The following is a 20,323-nucleotide window of genomic DNA, read 5'->3' as shown; positions in this document are numbered from 1 at the left end:
GTATATGTACATCTCAAAGGCATCTATTCTTTTTTCTATTTCAGAGTCCATTGTCCAACTTTCACAGCCATACAGTAAGACAGAAAAATTAATTTGTTCATAATTCGAATGTATATAATATACCGTAGATATATACTATTAATAGTTCGTCTGGTTGGATTCAAAATAAACAAACCATAAATAAGGTAAAGGCACTGAACTGGAGTCATAAACCAATTCCTAACGATTTAGGTAAAAATATCGGTACTCACAATTGAATTATCGGTATTGTACTTGGTCGGCTGCAGGCAGGCACAGGTAATGACGTCTCGATAAAGGCACTTGACACGTTGCACTCGCCACAGGTATATTGGGACTTCTTAAGCGGCGTCGATGATTTAGGTAAGGTAACGAATTACGGTGGCTTCAATCAGCAGTCAATCTCAAATTAATGTAGGCACAGGTAACACATCAGTCAATTCTCACACTAGACTAGACCGAACTGAATGGATACAGGAAGAAAGAAAAGACGGCAAACAGAATTGACTTAGTGTCCTCGAATTGGAAGACGTCTGTATGACAAAAGAGAAAATAGTTAATGTAGGAAGCACTGTTTGAAGATAGATGGATAATGGTGAATTGAAAATACACTTACCGCCGTTTGATGAAGACAACCGCATGCCACAGGAACCACGATGGAAATGAACTCGATTTCTGATACTTAGACAAGCTAGGGATAAAAAAAGAGTGGGACTATTGGCTGAAGAGTGCCACGCGAAAATGATACTAAACTGACAAGTCTGGTGTGGTCTTATTTCTATCCTTAATACTTTCTCTCGACAGGAAAGATTATTTCATAGAAAACTAACATCTCCGCTTTACTTAGAAAGTAGGCTGGGTGGCTCGACAATAGAAACTAACTTCTTTGTTAAGAGGAAGGGTTTCTAATTAACAAATAAAAGATAATAAAAGCAGGGAACATATGGCGAGCTATTTCGTTGTTTGAAAAAAGGCATGACAAATCGCTCGCTGCTTATGGGGTATTTTTAAGGCTTCTAGCGAAGGATATACCATAGGTGGCGTGAAAGTAATTTTCCAAGGGGAATAATTTAAGGAAATTTTAAACATGCTTCACGGTCGCTAAAAAACTGAATACAATATTCTTGTGTGTAAAAGCTAATTCAAACGCTTGACTAGCTAAAGAGCAGCAATTTTGTAAATGGACAAGGTTTGACCTGGATTTAAAACCATCCATGATGCAAACTGCGAATTATAATAGTTTTTAAAGGGGGAGTAAATGGATACGTCCCAGTACTGCATTTTATGACTGCAGTGCGGTGAAAACGTAAGCATCACAATCCCATTTTCTTTTGCTTTCCTTAGGGAATCAGCAGAAATATAGCTCTAGTGGTTATCTATTAGTAGCAATACTTTGTTTTCCATTAAACAATCAGTATGTTTTATGAAGTGGTACAGGAAAACAACTTTATGGAAAACCACCACTAATACTCCTTAATATATATATATATATATATATATATATATATATATATATATATATATATATATATATATATATATATATATATATATATATAGTTCAGCTCAACAGGCCTCAAAGGCCCAAGGCTTCAATGGTTTTCTTCCATTTCTTTCTATCTTGTGCTAAGTTTTTCCAATATTGTACCCGCAGCGACTTCAGATCTTCTTTTGCCGACTCCAGCCATTTTCTTCGGGGGCGGCCTCTTTTTCTTTTTGTACCAGCCTCCGTGTTTATTAATTCATTGGGAACTCTTACTCCTTAAATATATACTCTTTAAAATTTACACTTGGAAAGATAAAAAATGGAGGAATGAATCTCCCTACAGCACTAATACCACAACAGGCAGTTACCAATGTGCCTCGTTTAGCAGACGTGATCTTTCCAACTTGTTTAATACCTCACGCTGCCCGAACTTTGGGTTGTTTATGTACCGTTGTAAGCCCTGTCTCATTAATGTTCCAGACCTGATGAGGTTTAAACTTTTCGCTGTTTAGTACCGATTCTGAATTATCAGTTATTCTGATAACTCGATGTACTTGATGATAACTGTGGCGATGACTAAAACCGTGATACCAATCATAGTAAGCAATGCATTTAATATCCTATCTTTTAAGATATTTTTATGGTTGGCTTTCGCAAATTGAAATGCTAGTTGAAGTGTATATGGGACTGTTAAACCATGGTGCATTCGCGAATCACGGACCAGATAATCAGATAAAAGAGCCTTTTCTTTATTGGTTAGATAATATTGTCATTAGGGGCATGTAACTTCCTTTTTGCACATACCTGTTAAGCGTTTGCTTGTCAATATTCTATTTTCTTTCAATTGCGCGTAATTTTGCTCCCCCAAGAACTTCTTCCACAGCGGTTTTCATAAAGTCAGATGGAGGAACTACTCGTTTTGTCTGTTTAATCCAGAAACGAGGCGTATTATATCTGAGACAATATTATCATTAGATTATTTTTAATCAGTTTAGCAGTTTTATGTCCATTTGCACCAATTTTTGTTTAAACTTAACGACTACTTAACAAACACTTTAATCATCAAATGACATCTAAAACTTACAGTTAAAGTGGTCGTTAAATTTTAACGGAAACTGATGCAAATGGGCATTAATCATTTAAAAATACTAGTAACTCAGTGAATCAGGTGTTTAACCAGAATTTTATCATATTATTCTATAAAACGCTATATAGGGAGACATAAGACGTCTCATGTCTCCCCAAAGCAACTGTCTCATGTCTCTCTATATAGAATTTCATCAAATAATTCTTGTTGAACTTCTAATTTTAACCAAATAATTTAAAACACCTAAAGAATCAACTCGAACTCTCACTTAACCATGCTTCAAACTACAACGATATCACATATTATTAAAATTTACTATCGGTGGAAATTCTGCACGTGCACTAACATCGACGTTCTGCTAAACATTGTCGTCGTCGCCGGTTCGCTGGCAAAGCAGTGACAAACTTGACTCAAGCTATGAACCAGTAACCAACAGATGGCTCTGTTTATCCGATTTTAGAAAATAAATGTAAAGGTAATTGATTTGACAAGAGCTATGAGTCATGCCGATATAGTACACAAGTTTACCTGTTATTTACAAGGTCATAGCTCTTGTCAAAATCCATTACCTACAGTGTTATTTCTCCCTTGTCTTAAGCCTCCCTAGTCTCCCCTACGTTACAGGGTATTCCTAATAAATTGATTTCCATAATCTTTAAGATTTCAAACATGTATACACACAGAACACACCTTGATCGTTGGCCCTCTATCCAGGGTTGTATGCCGGTTGTCAGCTGCCTTTTTGGCAAAATAAATTTTGATTTCTTCGGCCGGTGGATTTGGCCACCGAGCCCGCTTCTATAACAACGCGACCTCGAGGCTCGGAATTCGCAATTCTCTGTAGTACGAGTATAGAAACTATCTGTAAAAGTAACTTAATATATATAAGCGAGGTTCCTACAGCCTTCTTTGTTGTGGTATGTATTTTAAAGCTTTCTTTGGCCATCTATCTTCATTCATTCGCTTCACGTGACCATACCACACTAGTTGTCTCATTTCAATTTTATCTGTACTGGGATATACAGTACTTGTCCTCTTTCTAATATCTTCATTCCTGATGTGATCTTTTTTGGATACACCACACGCTCTCCTTAGAAAATCCATTTCTACTACTTCTATTATTTTTCTATCTTTTTTGTGATCTGCCAAACTTCTGCTCCATAAGTCATAATAGGCTTTACCAAGGTTCGATTGATTGTCAATTTCGTTTATAATCTAATATTTTTAGACCGTAGTAGAGAGTTTAGAATGTGTACCGCTTTTTTTCCCTGCTGCGTTCTGTTTTCGATGTCTCGGTGTATTTTTTTTTACCTTCTTTAGATATTATAGATCCGAGATATTTATATTCATTACATGTTTTTGTGTTTCTGATTTCTAACTCTGGATCTTCTTCATCATCTCCTATTTTAAGATACTCTGTTTTTGACATATTCATGTTAGTATGATAACGGTTAGTTATATTTAGTAAAAGTAACTTAGTATGTTAGTAAAGGATGCAGTATTTAAATAATGGGGTAAGTCAAGCATTCGAATGTGTACGAGTCCCACATACGTCGTGTATATTCTTTTGGTTTTTTTGATTTTTTTGTTCTGTTTGCAATCTTTGTGATCTGTATTCATTTACCAGATCCGTTCCAGTCTTATTAGGAACTTCTTTCCTACTTTGTGGCTGTCTTATGTTGTTCTTTATTTTGCAGCTTAGTATTCTATGAGTTGATGCTTGGGCCGTCTATGTTTTGTTGCTAAGTGCTTGTAGTAGTTTTTATCTTACGCCTTACTTCTGCCTTTAATCTTACGTTCTGATGATTTCTTCGGTTCTTGATGTTTTTCGGTTCTTTTTTGTGTTTGGGGCACAATTTATTTTCTTTACTGACTGCTACTACCCTATCAACCATTTCTTATAAATTTTCAAGACGTTCCGCTATTAGAATAATGTCATCTGCGAACCGCTTTTTATTGATTGGTCTATCATTTTCTTTTATTCCCGTAGTTAGTTCTTCTAGTGCTTCGTAGATTATTTTCTCTGAGTGATTATTGAATAGGGTAGGATACAGGACACAGTCCCGTTTTATTTCTTCTTAAGAAACGTTCTCCTTTACCGCAGCTAATTATAAAAGAAAGCGCTATTGATCCTGATATTCTTACCCTCTTACTCCTCTAAATGTTTTTAGACCCAAGACTGAGATACTGCCTAGTATTTATTTAGTAACAACATTGATAATATTTAAAACAAAACATTGTAAATATAAAAAGTCAAATATCATTGGATAGTTTTATGCTCATGTATTTAATAATTGGCAGTATTATATTTTCGTTTTACTGAAACAGTTTGTACAATTTAATATTGTAATACATATTTTTTAGGAGGAAGCTCTGTGAATAAGGAACCATTTAACGAACAAGTCTATATTAATGAAAAGAAGTGTCTGTTGTGTAATGTTACTTTTCACAATCAGGATAATTATGTAAGACATTTAGACAAATTAAGTCATCAAGTTCGTTTGAGTTACGCTAAAAACAAGTAAGTTGTAGAACATACTCGTATTTACGGTGTTAGTAGTCGTTGGAAATGAACAAGGGCCAAAAACATATGCATTAAAGTTAGTGTTGCCCAAAATCGGCCTTGGTCTTGCTGTCTTGGTGGTCTTGTTCTTGCGTTTTTATAAGACCAAGATCAAAGACCGCCTAATTTTAGCAAGACCAAGACTGACCGTGCAAGATTTGAGCAAGAACAAGACTAAGCCGGCGAGACTCTTGCGTGTTGCAGTTGGGACTGAGTGTCGTTTTAGAGAGTATACTAGTTCGGGTATATGCTTAAAGACTATGAGGCGCAAAGAATATGTAATGAAAATTTTTAAAAATTTTACTTATGCGAATTACGAACAATACCATAAACATACATAGCTAATCAAAATATTCATTAAAAGAACACTTGACACATTAACTTTATATAGGTACTCTATAAGTTCATAATTACAATGTAAAAATAAAATATTTTGTACATTCTTTCCCAGCAGACGACTTTTTCGCTCTGAAATTAATTGTCCAGATTTTGAGAATAGCCGCCCTCTAATCATAAATAAATAATCTTTTTGCGTTGCGATGCCGAGAGTAATATCGTATCGAAACTTTTAAAAATATGTCACGTTAGCTAATAAAAAATATAATAAGGTTAGCATACCAACTGTGTAAGGACACCCACTTAATAATTTAATTTCTTTCCTTTCCTTATTATAATTTACAGTTACGAGGAATCTAAATACCACAAATCTTATGGGCCTAAGAATAAACATCGTTTCTGCTGAGTGTGCGATGAGATCATTCGGTTAAACAAAATTTGCTGAAATAGTGCGGCTAATATTAAAAAGTAACGAGACAAATTAATAACAGATAATATCGGCCATCGTGTAAACAAAATACCGAAATATTTAAAGTAACGAAGTTAGAGGTGGGCTAAATATCACTACCCTGTGATTTAACATCTGTGATTAGAAAATAACAATCACGGTCTGTGAATAACAACAAAAATATATACTGTGACTGTGACTTCGGTCCCTTTCTAATGGTCTAACACCAAGTGTATTGACGCAAAACCAATATTGTCTAAGTGCCGTCTTGTTCTTGCATTTGGGCAACAATAATTAAAGTCAATATTGAATACCATAATATCTATCATTGTTTATAGACAACGACTTGGAAACATTTTTGTATTTATTTTTATTTTTAAACAATATATTGTGAGTCAAGTCAACACAAATATTTTTTAATAAAACAATTGAAATTATATACCTAAGCCTTTTTCTTAGAATATGATACAAAATCAAGTTTTATATTTTAGTTTTTAGCTTTCTCCATATTGATTTTCAGCAGTTTTTTATCCTTTAATTCCCTTTTACCACAAGCATCGCATATTTCGTCAAATTTAGTACAGTTTTCATGCATTTGATACATTTGAGTCCAATTTTCTATTTTAGTGGTTTAGTCGTAATATTCATAAAAACCTACACATTCGTTTTCATTTAAACGAAGTAAATCATCTTTTCATCATCACTGTCCTCACAAAATGGATTTTTCTTGTCTTCTGTTTTCCTTCTTTTCTTCGCTTTTCTTGTCTTCTATGTTTTTCGTCTTTTCTTCTCTTTTCTTGTTTTATCTTAATGCTTGACTCTTTTTTACCTTTTTTTTAAGAGCATTTTTTTCTGGAGAGTTTAAAACTGTTGGTATAGTTTGAGATTTTCTTTTCAAAGTCTGAATTTTATTGACACAAGGCACTGGATGTATTTTGTCCAATTACTTAGAGGGGTTACATTTTCAGATAGTCCTATCGGCCCATTATCATATTGTTTGGACGATCCAGGCACAGAAATATTTTCATAGCTTCTTGAGTTGCCAGAATTGATATCGTTTATTGAGCTACTAGGACCAACCACAGCGATACCAGTCAAATTATTTTTTGAGATGTGTCTTGAGGCCTGGAATCTGTGGATTCTAGTATTGCTTCAGGTTCAAAAGGAATGCTTCCACAGGTTCTGAAACCAATAATTCCATTTTCTGTATTTGCTGTTTTTCCCCAAGGTAAGTTAAGGAGCGTACCAAACTGCAGCCAGGTGATCTTCCTTGGGTGATTGGCAATATAGTTGGAGCAAGGAGAATAGTAATTCACTATTTCAATATTTTCTACCAAATCCAGCGTTTTAATGCAACTAGTATGCGATATGTGTCCATCTAGAAAAAGGAGCACTTTTCCTGCTAGTTTTGTTGTTCAATTGTAAACCTGTTTCATTCATGTTGAAAATATTTCCAGGTTTTCTATGAGACCGTTTTCTTCCAAAACATTTTTAAGAGGTCAAAGTACCCTTTGATAGTTAATTTATTTAAGCCCTTCACTCTTGTAATAGATGCACCTTCAAATTGCCGGATGAAAAGTTCAGGATTACGCCCAAGAAAAGAAGAAAGCCAGTCATAACCATTTTGTTTGGTTTCATGGTTAAAATTATATTTTATTAACATTTTTTTTGCTAAATAATAAGCCATGGAGCGTACTGAATCTCTAGTTGGAGTAACCGTCGATTTTAGGTTTTTAATATGCTCAAACATTTTTTTTTTTCGTTTTTAACTCTTAATAATGAGTTTTTCCCATTGGACCTTTAATAAAACTGTGTAACTTGAGACGCCTTTTTATAGTGGTTTTTGGTATGATAAACGCCTTTGCTGTAGCATTAACTTCCATTTCCTTATTATCAAAAGCTTTGACTGTATTTTTCATACTGCCTTCAGACTCACCAAATTTTTCGACTCACCAAAAGAAACAAATATTTTTTTTTCTAAAATACACATGAAAATTATGAAAAGACTAAGCAGCGTTAGGACACCGACTTCAGCGCTACTGTGGCAGACCAACGAAATATTCGACCAGTCCGTCTATACCTACCGATGGTCCATTTATCCCCGACTTACCCTACCGTTAAAAAATTATTTGATATTTTATATTATCTTATTTTATTTAGACTCGTGTTGTAATGAAAGCAGAAAATTGAATACAAGTTAGGTTATGATATATTTGCTCTTTTGAATTCTTTTGTGGGAGTGACTCACCTTCATACCGAAGGAAGGCTTATTTTTTTTAGTGACTTAATAGTTTTGTATGTAATTGTAAAATAATATTTATTATTTCAGGTCAAGTTTGAAAAATAATAAAGAATTAAAAATAAATTTGATATTTAATGGAAAAAAACATGCGGAAAAAAAACTACAAGTACAAGTGAAAACAGATATGCAAGCAACTTTACGTATCCAAAATATCTCGACAAAAACAATTAACGTTATGGATATCATTAAGATTAATACTTTGTTCCGGGATATAAGCATTCAAGAAGAATTTGAGAGTGGGGTTCTTTTGAAGCCCTCCGCTTTTGTTGATATTACTATAAGGGCTTATTTCGAACATAGTGTATCTGTTGTATATCCCATTGTACTAGTTACTGAAGAAAATAAGTCATTGCAGCAAAGTTTCCATTTAGTTATGTTTGTAAGTACTGTTCACAAATATTTTTTAAATTAAAATATAGTACCTAAAGCGTATATATATATATATATATATATATATATATATATATATATATATATATATTAGTTTTGAGTTTCTTGAACCGTACTATATTTAATATAAGTTTAGTATTTCTTGGGTTTATGTTCAATAAAATATATATTACATGTGGAACTAGATTTTAATTTCCATTGCAATCAACGTTTCGGTAGGAAACCCTTGCATTTGTCAAGATTCTAAAATGTACATGTATAAGACAAACAGTTATTGTAAAATATGTATATATATATATATATATATATATATATATATATATATATATATATATATATATGACTTACCAAAACGTAAAACGGGACACAGACATTAATGAACTGACAAATAAAAGTCTGATATCTCATGGTTTACTGTCATTAGTATATAATTATTTTTATATGAGCGTATCATTGATGTTTTCGAAAAAGGTAAAATGGAGATATGTTATGACTTTAAGAGCTTTTAATGTGGCGTTGTTCTTGTCATATTTGTGAGAGCGAATTCTGGATTGAAGCAGTTGACTAGTTTGACCGATATAGACACCTTCACAGTTAATACATGGTATCTCGTAAACAACATGTGAGTTTGTGTTTTTAGTTTTGTGAAATATTTATTAATATATATTTTATTGAACCTAAACCCAAGAAATACTAAATTTATATTATATATATATATATATATATATATATATATATATATATATATATATATATATATATATATATTGGTGTGATCCATTTAAATTGGAAATACCTCTACACAAATTAAAGCTGTTAGATCGCGGCACTGTGGATTGTCGCTACGATCAAACTAATAAAAAAAAGTGTGCGTTGGAACAATAATTCTGTGGTGATGGTGGCAATCAATTATGATCCAGTAGAGCCTGTTCTTCCCGTAAAATGATATTAATTATGTATCTGAGAGGCTAATTATAGAATTAATATCCGTGGGAAAAAATGGTGATGGCCATTATTTATAAACATGTTAGACTCTGCTGTCGTTAATGCCTGGAAACTGTTCAGAATTGTACATGATTAAAATCCAATTTCGCAGTTAGATTTTAGGTGAGAACTTGTGCGAAGCCTTGTTAGTGTTAACAAAAGTAGCACAAAATCTGTTAGAGGTCGTGGCTCTAGTTCATCCTTACTATCTACCTCGCGTTTGGATAATGTTGGTCACATGATTGAACACAATAATGAAAACTGGAGAAAGCATTGTAGGCTATGTAAAAGTACAACTGTTTTTATGTGTAAAAAATGTAATTTACCATTCCATCCACATTGTTTCAAAGACCACCACAAGTGAAAATAAAAGTATTTTTATGTTATACGTATAGTCCCAATGTTGCGTTAATGCAACGTTAAAAAAAGGGACGTGTAGATTTTTTTTCTTCATTCTTCTTCGCGTGCCATATCAGAATTATTCGACGTTGGCGATCACCTTTGCGAAGGCTTCTCGATCTTCTGCAATATGGAATAATTATCCTGTATTTGATATCTGTGTCCATTCACGAATGTTTTTTAACCAAGAAACTTGTTTTCTTCCTACAACTCTACGGTCCTCTATTTTGCCTTTAAGGATCAGTTGTAATATTTTATATCGACTTCACCTTACTATATGTCCCAGATAAGACATTTTTCGATGTTTAACAGTCTTTGGCAGTTCTCTATCTTTGTTGACGCTCCTTAGTACTTCTTCATTAGTTTTCCTTGCTGTCCAAGGTATCTGTAGCATTCGTCTATGAACCCCCATTTCCAATGCTTCAATTTTGTTCATGATCGATACTTTTAGCGTCCACACTTCTGCACTATACAAAAGTACGGACCAAACATAGCACTTAAGCATTTTTTGTATTAGTTCTAAACTGAGATGATTATTGCAAAGAAATGACTTAATTTTCATAAAAGTAGTTTTAGTCATTGCTATTCTACGTTTTATTTCTATGTCTGGATCTAGTTGGTCCGTTATAACAGTTCCTAAATATATCATTTTGTGAACTTTCTCAACTTGGACTCTGTTTATTTGATATCTGTTTGATTCCAGTACAAATTTTTAATGACACGAATATCCTTGTCATCTATTCCGATATTTTTCAGTATTTGCATTAATTTTACATGCTGTACTTTAACGAATGCCTTTTCGACGTCCACGAAACATGCAAATACATCTTTTTTTTTGGTCACGGCATTTTTATAATAGGATGTTAAGCGCAAAAAGTGCCTCCCAGGTTCCCATAGCATTTCTAAAACCAAATTGGGTATCCTGGAGATCTTCTTCGCATTTGCGTCTAATTCTGTTGTGAAGTATTCTTAGGAAAATTTTAAGAGTGATAAGAAAAATTAATCGATATTCTGAGCATTTTCTCGCATTGTGTTTTTTAGGCATTGCGACCAAGATGGATTTGAGCCAATCTGTGGGAATCACTCCGGTGTTAAATATTAAATTTCAGCAACTCAGTTTGTGTATCATCTGGACCACAAGCTTTTCTAATTTTAGCATTATTTATAGCGTGTTCTACCTCGCATTTCATAGTTTCTGGGCCGTCAGTACAGTTTTGGTAAAATTCGACAATATTAGTCCTGTCATCTTCAAACAACTCTGATATATACAGCTGCCATTCTTTTCTTATTTCGTGCTCATTTACAATAATTTTGTTATTATTGCCAACGAGTACAGAGGGAACTCGTTTTTTAAATATGTTACTCATTTCTTTTAGTTTCTTGTGCATATTAAATAAGTCGTGTTTGGATATTACATCCTCCATTTCGTCGCCCCTTTCTCTCATCAATTTTTCTTTGGCTAAGTTGATCTTCTTTTTCATTCTTCTCTGCAGGTGTCTATATTCTGTTTCATTAGATTTTATCAGTCGACGTTGTTTCATTAATTTCAAGATGTCGTCTGTCATCCATTTATTTTTCTTGATTAAGTTTTTTATATAATCATTGTTTGTAGAGATTTCATTAACTTGGTTTTTAAATTCACTCCATAGTTCATCTGGATCATCTAGTTGTTCTCCAATGTTTTGTTATTCTATTGTTAAATTCTTTTTTAATGTTATGTTTTATGTTTATATCGTCAAAGTTAAGTACGTTGGTTTTTGTCCCTGAATTCGTTTTAACCTTAGTTAAATATCTGCTACAAGTGGTTGATGATCATATCCAATATCTGCCCCAGGAAATGTAGTGACTATTTTGACGGCATTTCGGAAACGCTCATTTACAAGTATATAGTCCGTTTGATTTCTTGAGGACTTGCCATCATCAAATGGGGCTTTCCAAGTGTATAGTCGTCACTTGGGTAGTTTATACCAGGTGTTTGCAATGATCATATCGTTTTCTTTACAAAATTCATACAATCTCTGTCCTCGATCGTTAGGTTGTCCTAGATCATAAGTACCTACAGTCTGAACTCATCGACCTTGCCCTATTTTTACATTGAAGTCGCCCATAATATTTTTTTCTTTATGTAGTTGTTAAATGATCTTTATTTGTGTTTAGTTAAATATATATTTAATGAAAAATCATTGGTTTTATTATGTTTTCTACAAGTGGGCCTAAATGGGTTAATAATATTGTACAAACTTATACAAAGAAGTAAAATTTTATTTTTTTTTTCTCAAACCTAATCTGCAGCCATAACACAAAATATTGTGATAAGAATTGGAAGTGAATATTGTGAAAGATATTATGCATAAATTTACAGTTGCACGTAAATTGGTCATAAATGTCAAAGAGCAATATCATTTTCTTGATAACTAAGACATAAGTTGGAAATATTAGGTTTTATAGCACGTAAGGTTAATAATATAAGTGCGTTACTTTCGTTTTATGAAATTTTAAACATTATTCAAATATTATTCAAAAAGTAATAATTTTCATGGATATCTGTTGATACAGGATGACCCATAGCTTAGTGAATTTGAAAATTTTATGTCTTACAAAATGAGTATAATTTACTGAAATTTTTGCCGTATCTATTTCAAGCCACTCTAAATCCAGTGGCATAAAAATTTATTATTGAAAAATTGCTACTAAACATATAACAAAATATATAGATAAAAACAAAATAATATTTTTAAATGACGCTTTAATCCAAATATGTAAAATATTGAAATATGTTAATAAAGTACCTACTCCAAAATATACAAAAAGTATATAATCGGACCTCTGGTTCTGACACTAAAAGTATTCTTTTATTTAGTTATTAAGTTTGCTGTTTTTTACGCGTTTATAGAGCTTTTTTAATATTGTTTTTTTCTAGGAAATTGAGTCATTGTCCGAATTTTCTTTCTTAAAGCCAAATTCAGAAACATTTGTTAATAAAGTACCAGATGCTTTTACGATTTTCTCCGCTCAGGGCGATATTGTTGTACCAGGACAGAGACCAGAAGAGTAAGTATATTTTATTGCTTGTACACTACCTATTTTTTATTAAAAAAAAACTAAGCTGGAGCTGGAGTTTTTAAGGAAAGCAATCGATTTTTCTATTCTGAATTAACATCATGGTCTAAAATCCGTTTCCTAGGAAATTTTGCTGTTCTTTTTGTACTAAAACAATTTTTAAATAAAGGTGATTAATTGACAACATCGCACTTAAAGCGACGAAACCATATTCCACTTATCAACTTTGCAAAGGTTTACCAAAATAATATTTTAATTATCTATTTAAAGACATAAGTAATTACGGAAAAATTCAATCTAAGATCGATATAATTATTAACTTATCATGTGTGTTTTGACAGGTATCTTATAGTTGTCTAACAAAATAAAGTAAAATTTTATTGTTATTATAGAGTACCTAATACAGTACCTACTTTAAAAACAGAAAACTTATACTTATGCAAAATACTTATTTTTTCGTTAGACAAAACAATCTAAAATTTTAACATACGATCTCGTCATTACACTTTATTCTCTATTTATAGAGTTGCTGTGTGCTGTAAACGTTATATTTGTTTTTTTTAATTTGAAAGTTTCCTTGTGTTTATTTGTTTTATATACCATATAAATTAAAATGAGGTAAGCTAAACTGTTATCATGTGAATGCGTGATTTTTTTGTTTATTTTAGTAAATTCTCTAAATGTGAAATAAGAGTTAATGGCTTTGTAAGAAGAAGACTCAGATTGTGAAAATGCTGACTCACTTGATGTGGTTTATGTGCTGCCGGAATCAGATGAAGTGATGAAGTTTCCGATGTAAAAGACATTGATGATATTATTATTTGTGAAGAAGGGATAAAATCAGATATTGCAATTACATATGAAATACAAGTGAATGAAAATTCTAACGATTCTGATTATGATATTTCTCTGATCAACAGATCAAAACGTCCAAAGAAAAAACCAGGCAAAAATAGTAAATCCAAATTTGTCCCAAGTTTGGTAAAAACAGACTCCTTGATACACAGCAGTTATTCAACATCAATCTGATTGATATTTAGACAATATAAAAGCCGACCATGGAGGCAAGTCACCTATTAGAAGTTTTTTGAATGACTATATTTAAAAACATTTAAAAACATTAATTGGCATATGTATATTATCTGGTTATCACACTCTGCTTCAAGTTGAAAAGTATTGGTCGAAGGATGAGAATAAAGAAGTGCACACTGAAAGAGAAAACAGGTGCCGACATAGATTTCGTTCAATCAAACATGAAAAGAAGAGAATAGTGAAGAAGCCGTTACATCAGTGTCAAACTTAGTACATGGACGTCAATCTAAATTTGCTTTACCAGGTGAAACTAGATTCGACAATATTGGCCACATTATAAAAAGAGATGATACTAGTGCAAGAAAAAAATGTCGGATGTGCAAAACTAATACTATTTACTTTTACGTTTATTACTATGTAGTAATACTTTAGAGTTTAGAGTACTACTAGTACTTTAGTAAAAGGTTTAGAGTGCATCTACACCCCGAATGTTTCGAAAATTTTCATCTTTAATATCGCAAATTTAACTTTTATGCAAGATACAAAATGTTCCCTTAATAAAAATTGTACCTCTTTTCGGGTACTCGACTTAATTTATGTATTTTTAATCCAATCTAATAAATTAATGGTCAAATTTTTCTTTATTTATTGTATCGGTCGTTAATGTCGGCTCAAAACTATTTTAAAGTTAACAATAAAGTCTATTTAACATTGCTAACATAGCTAACATTTAAGTATGGTATTTTGTTTTTGATTATTTTAAAGCATATATTTATTGCCAAGACAATGAAATCCTCTTTACTTAGCAAAAAGGCATTTTCTTAACACAAAGCACAAATTAACCTTTTATAACCAGATATCCTATGTACCTCGCCTTATGACTATATGACTGTATAATCCAAACTATCAAATAAAATAAAAAAGAAATTTATCTATTAAGTTTTTAAATCATTAATTTTTTTGCAGTTAAAGTTGCCTAATGTGTTATTAAAAATATAAGATTTTATATCGATGACATTGCCGATATTGATATAAAAAATACATTTGTTCATAGTTTACATGTTAAAAAACTAATTATGTCATTATAGGTTTACATCGTACTACAAAGAACAGTTACCATTGAATCAATTTAAAATACCACGTGAACTAGAAAGCACATTCCAAGACGTACTAACTAAATATCCTGAATTTGGATTGAGAGTACCTATACGCTACAAAACATTCAGTAACATATTGGCGATTACGCCAGGCATTGACCAAGATAACTATTTTACCAAGCTAGAAAAACTGTTACACATAGAAGAAAATCAGTTAAGAATAGACATCAGAAATTATGACACCTTGTCCACTTTGAAGGTTGTTAAAGGAAAATCCTTGTATGAACTAGAGGTAAGTTTTCTGTGGCTTGAAATTTCAACAGTTGTTTATACAGGGTGTTCCAGTAATAATTGGAAATATATATAAACGGTAGATTCCGGGGCTGAAAATATTGAGGTTTAACCCAAATCACCTAAATAAAATGTGGCTCCTTACTGAGTTACAGGGTGTTTAATTTGAAAATTTAAAAACTATTTGTACCCAGTATTTTAAAACTATATGTCATATCCTTGTTATAGTTGGCAGGAAATGTAGGTAGGTACTGTACACCCTACTAAATTATGTTAACCCTTAATTTGTTTTTTACACCAACTACGGAATGATTCTTTACACTCCTGTAGAATAAAATACTGCTCCAAATAAAATAAACTTTATTTTTTCAAGAAAATTATGAACGCAAGAATAATATTAAAAAAAATGGTGGACGTAATTACAAAATCCTTTATAAATTTAATTACAAAAAAAATTGAATAGCTATTGGTAACTAAAAAATAGTAATAGTATATTGAAAGGCACAGACTAATAATATAAATAAACAAAAAATAAAATACAAAATACTGACAATAACTAAAAATTACAATAAAATACATTTTGAGCGCAAGGTCCGCAAATTTTCTTTGTACACTGTAAGCACACTGGTTTTTCACAAGAAAAGCACACATAAAAGGTTTTTCGCTTTAATGCACTGGGAACTAAGTAATACGTCTTCTTTTTCTCAAGATTTCTTCAAAATCTGTTTCTTTTTGGCGTTTTTGTCCTAGTATTCGTTTAATACAACATATCAATTCTTTCGATATTCTGCGATTTTCGAGTCTTCTCTGAAGATGTGGTAAAACTAATTTCTTCGCCAACTCCTTTGTGTAGTTTAACTTCTCCGTATTTTTTTCCTGTATTTATTACTACACAACATGCGAATTAAGAGCAGCTATAACAATGATGCAGTAAAAAACAGTAAGTGGCCATCGCATCGGCGAGAACGACGTTTAGCAGCATATTTGACACATTTGGCATCTAAAGTGTCGACACCTCCTTTCGTAAGATTAGAATGAGCTATAGTCTCTGGTTTTCCAGTAATCTGATCCGTGCTTATTGAATAGTGGATCAAAGAAATAAGTAAAACAGCCTTCGATTTTTTTGGCACATGGGAAATTAGGGTTAAACTTTTCGTAAATCCGTAAAAAGTCGAATTTACTTCCCTGCATCGTTGTGGCTGGAATTCTGGAGGCATTTTCCGTTTATTTTTCTTAAGGGTTCTCACATAGGTTAACTTCTTTACTTCTAACTGCTGTACTAATTCTATAGAACTAAACCAATTATTGGCTGTAATATTACGGTTGGTTCCATAAATAGGTTTCGCAAGCCGAAGAACAGATTTAGTTGGTTTATTCATTTTCTTTTCTTCGTTATATAACCCTGTTCCGTCAGTGTCCTTGCCTCCATATATAAGTAGGCATTGTATAAGTAACTCGTTCGTGCATAAGTCAGGTACATTATTTGAATGCCATATTCCACAGACTTATTAGGCATATACATTTTAAACCTACACCTTTCCCTAAAGCCGACCGACATTTCATCAATACAAACACATGTGCCTACGGAATACAATTTTTGACAATTTGATATATATATATATATATATATATATATATATATATATATATATATATATATATATATATATATATATATATATATATATATCAAAATATAAATATATATATATATATATATACATATATATCAAAATATAAATATATATATATATATATATATATATATATATATATATATCAAAATATAAATATATATATATATATATATATATATATCAAAATATAAATATATATATATATATATATATATATATATATATTTATATATATATTTATATATTAAATGTGTTACTAATGCTTGCTATTGGATCTATCTTTCTTCTTTTCCCTCTATCCAGAGGGTTATCAAAACGTAAACATTTTAGAAATATTGCAAATCTTTCTTTTGACACAACACATCTGAATATATCCCTACCAGTGCCATCTGTAGCAAATATAGAGTTTATATCTTCGTCATTTTATTTGAAAGCTGATGTGTATAAAAGCGATCATAAAAAGGCTTTCAGTTCTATTTTATCAATTTCATTTAGTTCTGGTCTATTCATTTTTCTATGGTTTTCACGAATTGCACGTAATTTATTATTTGTCCATTTAAGTATTTCTTGTATTATATCCTCGGAAATAAGAAAATTTAAAAACATGATAGTCTCGTTTCTTGCATCTTTAGACCGAAGAGCTGGTAGTTTTGTTACAAGATTGTGTAACGGAGTTCTTACATTTTTTCAGGGTTCGGTATTAGACGACATCAAACGATTTTTGTCGTACAAATATGACTTATCAGTAGCATTTGAATCATATTCGTCTTCAGGCGTCGTGTTGACTTTCAATGCCTAGTTCTTTGCTTAAATCGTCAATATCACTATCACTAAAATATTCTAAATCGCTAGGTACTTCGTCACACCATTGAGCTAAAACAGCCTCAAAATCATAATCTAAAGGTTTTACAGATTTGCGAGTAAATTTAGACAACTTGATGAACTTGCTGCCATACTAATAGCGAAAGAATACACTGGACTGATTTTAACTAAAGAAACACTGACTAAACACTGACATGCAGTACGTAATACCGCAAGAAAACTTTACGTTAACGTAGCTCAAAGACTAAACCCATACTAAAACTACAGTAGTTGGCAGCAGGTATAATTACACACTACTTAAAGGTACACAGATGATTTTCTAGGAATCTTTTATAAAACACGTTTTACAACAAAATATATTTTCGGCTCGGTATGGTATACCGCATGTCAGTGGTTAAGGATTAAACAAACATTTCCGGCTACTACCAGAAGCGTAGGACAGGCGAAAGTGAATGGTTGACCATTCCCAAATTCTACTCCGCTGGCGGAATTGTTATTTTAAAGCAATTTTTTGATTCTCCAATACTTTCTATGTAAATAACTTTCCTATAAGAAAAGCTTTCCTATAAGAAAATGGCGCCACTTCTTTAGAGATTCAACAATAGCGTATGCTTCTTTCTCCACGGCAGAATGGTTCAGCTCACTAGAGTTAAGTGATATTGAAAAGAAAGCAACGGGTCTGGAATCCTGACTCAAGGTAGCAGCAATTGAGTGTTCTAAAGCATCAGTTTTAACAACAAATGGCATATTTTCGTTGATAGCGGGAACAAATGACTTTGCAAATATAGATTTCAGATTTTCAAAACAAGATAAAGCATCTTCGTTCAATGGAAAATTGTTAACATGAGCTAATGTGTGGACCCTTTCGGAAAATTTGGGAATCCATTTTGAATAATGGGCAAACATACCTAATACCCTTCTGAGAGATGCAGTGCCATTCGGTGGAGGCATTTTTAATAAGGGTTGTAGTCTGCTACCATCGGGCTTTAAGACATGGTTTGGTCCTATAGTATAACTAAGTAAGTTTATTATTGTTTGATTGAATTTACTCTTGGTTTTGTTTAGTGTCAAACCATATTTGTCTGTGGCCTTTAGAAAGTTCTCAAGATTTTTGTCATGTTCTACCTTCGTCTTACCACAAACAGTTATGTCATCAAGGTAGGCATATATCCCTTCAAGGTTTTCTGTGTATGAGCCAGTCGATTGTTCTTTGGAAACTGGTAACACCAAACGGAATGCGACAAAATTGGTACAGTTTCCCAGCAGCTTCAAAAGCTGTGTACATCTTTCCATGTGGAAGTATTGGAACCTGATGGTATGCACTTTGGAAATCTATTGCACTAAAGACAGTGAATTGTGATACATTGGACACCATTTCCTCGATATTTGGCAATAAATAAGCATCACGTTGAGTAAATCGATTAATTGTTTGGGAATAATCAATGACAAGCCGCTTCTTGTGAGTTTCGTTTTTGGTGATAAGCACTTGCGCTCTCCAAGGGGACTGACTTTCTTCAATAATGCCATCATTTAAAAGCTTCTTTACCACATTTTTAATAAAAATCTGATCTTCAGCACTATGCCTGCGCGATTTTACTCCGATAGGTTTACAATTTAAAGGTTACAAAATAAAGAAACTGCAGGTACTGAGGCTTCAACTACACTACATACCTTGAATACTTCTTTAGGTCCGCCAAATTTAAACTCTAGACTTGAGTGGTTAGATAGAACATCAGGACCAATTATAATATCAGCACAGAGATTTTTAACTATAAGTAAATTAATGTTGTCGTACGAGTGGTCACCAATTTTAATATTTTGAGTAGTCACATCTTTAACTTCAGTGGTGTGTGATAATGAGGCCATAGAGACAGTCTGAGTACAAGGCTTCCTAGGGAGTTTGCACAGGTTAGCAAAGTCTTCATTAATAAAACTGACAGAGCTACCAGTATCTATAAGGGCATCAGCACGAAGGTTTTTTATATAGGCAGGCACTATAGCTTTCTTCAATGAAGCAAGGTTAGCAGCAATAATGCAGGCTGTGCAGTTATCATAGCCTTCAAATACGCTGGCAGATGCACTAGTGCTCTTGGAGCGGCAAACCTTTGCAAAGTGTCCCTATTTATTACAGGATTTGCAGATGGATTCCCGAGCAGCACAGTTCTTCCTTGAACGTATTGGCCCACCATAGAAAAAACATTTGTGTGCTGATCTAGAAGAGTTAGTCGAGTTGGTAGCAGCTGTCACAGTGACACATTCAGAATTTGTTGGAGAGCCCTGTGACTCAAATTGATAGTTACCAGGTAGCGCACCAAGTTGATTTGAATAAACCTGAGAGTTGAGTTCTGCCATTTCCATTGAAATAGCTATA

At 32.5% G+C, this 20,323-nt stretch overlaps 1 protein-coding gene across 1 annotated transcript in view; it reads left to right on the top strand.

The window, feature by feature from the left end:
• LOC140431658 (putative helicase mov-10-B.1) overlaps nt 1–20,323 on the top strand; it is a 98,737-nt gene that overhangs the window by 28,201 nt on the left and 50,213 nt on the right. The window contains exons 3-6 of the mRNA XM_072519546.1: nt 4,956–5,112; nt 8,268–8,619; nt 12,934–13,064; nt 15,194–15,494. Coding sequence (XP_072375647.1) covers nt 4,956–5,112; nt 8,268–8,619; nt 12,934–13,064; nt 15,194–15,494 — 941 coding nt within the window. The remainder of the gene's footprint in view (nt 1–4,955; nt 5,113–8,267; nt 8,620–12,933; nt 13,065–15,193; nt 15,495–20,323) is intronic.

The sequence above is a fragment of the Diabrotica undecimpunctata genome, chromosome 1 (assembly GCF_040954645.1).
Source record: "Diabrotica undecimpunctata isolate CICGRU chromosome 1, icDiaUnde3, whole genome shotgun sequence".
In the NCBI taxonomy this organism is placed as follows: Eukaryota; Metazoa; Arthropoda; class Insecta; order Coleoptera; family Chrysomelidae; genus Diabrotica; species Diabrotica undecimpunctata.
Note: the sequence above shows the minus strand (reverse complement) of the source record. Positions and strands in the feature narration are given on the sequence as shown.